Source organism: Anneissia japonica, unplaced genomic scaffold (assembly GCF_011630105.1).
Source record: "Anneissia japonica isolate Jap-2015-1 unplaced genomic scaffold, ASM1163010v1 scaffold7241_len95201_cov126, whole genome shotgun sequence".
NCBI lineage: Eukaryota > Metazoa > Echinodermata > Crinoidea > Comatulida > Comatulidae > Anneissia > Anneissia japonica.
The window spans coordinates 2908-8112 of NW_022728425.1; the positions used below are offsets into that span (position 1 = coordinate 2908).

Consider the following 5205-nt stretch of genomic DNA (forward strand, 5'->3'; position numbering starts at 1 on the left):
TAATGCTGGCAGTTTGTAGAAGAAAAACTGTATTTCACATGCGTTCTTATGGAGTGGTTGTGAGACACGTCTTACCTCCTCGCTTACATGATATGATTGATTCAATTTGACAAGACAGAAGACAGTTGCCCAAGTCATATAACATGTCATTTTTACAGGATTGCTCTGTCTTTCTGCTCTCGCAAAAGGCCACCCAAGGCGGTCTTTTTGCGAGTGTATATAAACATTATAATAAAATATAACGCTATTTAATCCACCAAGTCTGTCTGCTTTCATCTCAAAATTTATGTGTATTAATTTATGCAGGGTGTGGATCAAATTACTTTGGGCGATTTTGCAGTGTCCTTTGCAGTTGGGAAACTGAAGAAAGCTGTACGAAAATGGTATTCTGCCCCCCAGACCCAGTTGGATGCAACTGCATTGCTGGTTACGGAGGACTTGACTGTTCACAAAGTAAAATTGCTCAATAATACATTGTTCACAACGTAATTATCTAAAGATGTAGGGTACTTAATAATAGATAATGGCCGTCTGGGGAAGGTTTTCATTTCATTTAATTTATCAAAAAAAGTACAAAAGACAGGAACAAACAGACGCAATGAGAAACAACAAAAGAGAGGAAAACCAAAAAAATGGGGAAAAAAATCAGCTATCGATTGTTTCCCACAAAAAATAAAAAATATCACAATTACCAACAATAAAGATAAAAATATTAATCATTTGTCAAAAAAAAAGAAATAATAATTTAAAACTTTGTACTAAAATGCAGAAATTAAGTAAATGTTAAATTGAAATTAACATGTAAAATGAAGCTTGGGAGATCTGCAGAATGAAGTGAAATTAAACAAAAGGTTGTTCCTTATTTCGCCGGGCAGTTTGTCCCATATTTGAGGAAAAATTGTTGAATACAGAATATTTTATAGCAATAATTCTGGCGTATTAGTGAAAAAAGAGTGCCGACAATTAACCTTAATTAATTAGAGATATCAATTGAATATTTCCCTCATAGACAGGTAATCACAGATGCTCTAGTGATACTGGCAACTAATCTAAACTAAACTATTCCATTGGAAGTAACAAAACGTGAAAAATATCAAAAAGTGTAGGAATTATTTAGAGAGATTTAATTAAATCTAGTGAATACTGTAATTGCATTTACAATAACAAAACTTGCTATTTCTGCCCGTCTACGACTTAAAGGTTTGGAAACTTGAACCTGTTTATTTGGTAATAATTCCGAGTGTAGATCACATTGTAATCACCGTCCTACAAGAGGTTATGTAGAATTATTAGTTTTCAAGATTCATTATTATTTATAATTCCACAAAATAATGAAGGCCTATTCAAGTTAAATAGAAAAATTATTTTCGATATTATACAAGTTATGCATACATTTATTTTAACTACCATGTACCATAAACACATATTCTCCCACAGCATGTCGCACTGGATGGTATGGTGCCAGTTGTCAACAAATGTGTCACTGCAATGTTACATATTGTGATCGAAAATATGGATGCATTAATGATTTGTGTTGGGACGGTTACACGGGACCACAATGCCAAGGTATTGGCGATCATGATGATTGAAGTAGTGATAATTATGAAAATGATGATGAATGGTTATGATGATTCTGATGATTATGATGCTGATGAAAATGAAAATGACTATGATGCTGACATATAATCATTATGATAATTATGATGATGATGATAATGATAAAAATTATGATGATGAAGATGATAATGACGACGACGATGGTGATGACGATGATAATGATGATGGTATTACGATGACAGTGATAAATGGAAATACAAAAAACGGTACTTTTTAAGCATCATAATCACCAATATATGATCATGATGTGATGTCATCATGACCATATTTAGCCATGTAACATATATTTATCAAATATAATTTGATAATCTGGAGGGTTTAGAATATAGGCAATGCCCTCTGTATAGTACCAGGGGCGGATCGAGAAATGCCCAAAAGGTGAAGCCGGAAGGGGCGAAAGTCGGGCCGATTGAGATAACAATACCCTAGGGAGTTCGGGGGCATGTCCCCGGAAATATCTGTGTTCTAGACGCCCGAAAATAACCTCTGAGGCCTTTCGGGCGATACATTTTTTTTTCTTTTTCTTCCTTTTTTCGAATTTCAAAAAAAAAAAGGTGGGGGGCGGGGGCAGCAGCCGACCCGGTTCCCCTCTAAATCCGCCCTAATTACCTCCTGCACGCGTTTATGATTAAGTCTACCTAAACTTACTTTAACTCACCGTACCTTTGCCGACCACCAGGTTGCACTGATGATGTATCTATCCAACATAAAATTGCGAAACTCACCCGTATTCACCATCCCTCCTCCTTGCCTAAGAGTTTCTATGAAGGTGGTTTTCTTCCTAATTCTCTTCTTATGTCTATCCAGTGGTTGCAATAATACTAGGCTGCAGGCAAACTTGTTCGCTGTGGCACACGCAGTAATCAGCAAGTTGCAGTCGTCTTTAATTCAGATACGAGTGGAAGATTTTGATACAGCTGCTCGTTTGTTAGATTAGTGCAACTTGCTGATCACTGCGTGCGTCACAGCGAACAAGTCTCCTGTGACAGTCAAGTGTTATTGCAACCACTGGATGTACTTCAGTCAAACAACAGTAGCAAGTAAAATTTTAACTTTGATCTTCCGTGACAGATTGGAGGTTCATAGTGATCTAAGTTATGACAAGCACTTCAAGCTAACGCCTTCCTTACTGCTATATCCTTCTCTGTGTTTCCTATCCATTCTCCTTGATATTTAAAGTTTTATATAGTGGTGCTGGGTGTTTGAAAACCAGTCTGGGTCAAACAAGGAAAGGTACTATCGCCCCACAGTACCCCATTTACCCCGTTTACTTCGTCTGAAACTGTGTCCACTTAATTTCTTCCAGTACTATCATCAGACAAATCCTGTCCGTCTGGTTTCTTTGGTAAACTCTGTAACTACCCATGTCACTGTTCGAGCGGAGACGATTGTAACAGAGATGATGGCAGCTGTATAAATGGGTGCAATGAATCATGGGCTGGCTCAAACTGTAGCATAGGTAGGTGTCATTACTGTGATCACAAAATTTAATGCAGTTAGGCCTATGATATTACGATTGGTCTGATGAGTTTAATATACAGAAAATATTTTGTGATATTAAGAGGGTGGTTACGCCTTCCCCCAGTTTAAAAAAATTCAAAAATATCAATCTTATTAATCGTTCCCTAATGCTTAGACACCCTATTTTTGTCTTAGAACAATCAGCTGTACATTAAAACATATCATTTCTTTCCACCAGAGACAGCCTTTAAGATGTTTTTAATCTCATAGCCAAGGGATCAAATCCTGTGACAGCAAAAATTTCTCAATTCAAAAATATCAATCTTATTAACTGTTCCCTAATGCTTAGACACCCTATTTTTGTCTTAGAACAATCGGTTGTACATTAAAACATATAATTTCTTTCCACCAGAGACAGGCTTTAAAGATGTTTTTAATCTCATAGCCAAGGGTTTAAATCCTGTGACAGCAAAAATTTCTCTCACGACTAAAAGCAAATTCACTCCCGTATATTAAAATACATCGTTCCGTCCTATAATTGAACCTGTGATAATTGGCGAATTAGGATTAGTTGTACATGTACAACCACTGTACATTTTGAAGAAATTACAAACAAATATTGAGGAGTATCTTAGTCAATAACCGAGGGTGTCTCCAGTTCAATTCTCAATTTTGTAGAGTACTCTTGTGGTTATTTCTGATTTTTTTCTTTTGGTTAAGAAAAGTCCACAAATTATTTTTCACTCATGTTGCAAGGAGGAAATTTTACTGATTTATTTATAGATGGTAGCTTTCCCCTTTAGGACATCCTTCTCTTCGATCGGGAATAACCTGGCTGCCTTTTCACATGCCACAACAAATCCTCCACTGGTTTGACCTTTGGTGTGATGACGAAATTTACGCCTTACTTCCTCATGCTTAAGCTCTCTACTTCTTAAATTTACTTCGGTAAACCCAAGCAAAAAGTAGGTGGCGCTATCGGCCGAAACGTAATTGGAAGGTCCGAGCTGTCATCGCTTTACTTTTGACGTTGCTTTTTGCCAAGTTTGTAAGTAAAAATAAAAATTCAATTACAAAAAATTTAGAACTGAATTACCCAAAAGAAACATTTTAGCAATATTCTATTGAATCCAGAATGAATTCATTTCTTCTATTCTTCTGGTTGCTTGTGGTTTTAGCGACTTACAAATAATGTATTATTACCATTGGATTTAAATCCAATGGTAATAATACATTTTTGTAAAGAATTAACGTTGAGATATTATTAATAATTATAGCTTTACCATACTTAAATACGCCGCCCATCGCTACTGCATATACAAGTGCTATATCGGTTGATGTTACCTGGACACTAGGTAGACACTACGGTACAGGAACAATAACATCCTGGACCCTTTGGTACAAAAAAGCAGGTAGCAGTGAATTCACGTCAATATATTCCAGCACACCTGACATCATCAATATTACTGAACTGAATCTTCATGAAACTGTAACATATTACAGTATTCTTTCACGATCCATTGAAGGTGTTAATACAGCTGGACCGGCAAGTCCACAAGGAATAATTCAAACCACTTGTTTAGGTAGGCATACAGATTAATTTGATGTTAATAGTAAGTCGAAATGTCTACTAAAGAGGCTAGAATTATGTTAAATATAATATATAAATATTTGGACAATAATAATGTCCTAAAATTTATTGGGTTTGGCTAGTTTATATGACGCTCATACCAATTTCATACATGTGTTGTACAATAGAACATGAGTCAAATTTAAATTCATAAATTATTTTTACACTGTGAAGGTAATATTCGATCAATAGCTTTGTTGAATATGTAAATCATGGGTATAAGGATTTTCTTCTTTTCCATTTCATGAAAGATTCAGAGCCACTATCGCCGTCACCGCCAACAATTAAATCTGTGTCTAGAAATTATATAGAAATTCAGTGGGAGGTAAGCTGTAAATTGTAACAGATACTAAATTCCTATTATTTCGAGCAAAATTTTAAAATATAAGCCTATATTACTTATTTAAATGGAATGATTTTTTTTAATACACGGAAGGTTTTACAATGTTGAAAAACAATGTATATCGATATATTTATGTATCCATGTATATATATAT

The 5205-nt window shown here is 35.3% G+C and overlaps 1 protein-coding gene across 1 annotated transcript; it reads left to right on the plus strand.

Annotated features, from left to right (window-relative positions):
- The first annotated feature begins 310 nt into the window (after nt 1–310).
- LOC117114120 (multiple epidermal growth factor-like domains protein 6) lies at nt 311–5051 on the plus strand. The gene is made up of 5 exons (XM_033257668.1): nt 311–453; nt 1438–1566; nt 2924–3076; nt 4356–4661; nt 4960–5051. The coding sequence occupies exons 1-5, from the start codon at nt 381–383 to the stop codon at nt 5049–5051; spliced, it is 753 nt and encodes a 250-aa protein (XP_033113559.1). The 5' UTR covers nt 311–380.
- The last annotated feature ends 154 nt before the right edge of the window (nt 5052–5205 follow it).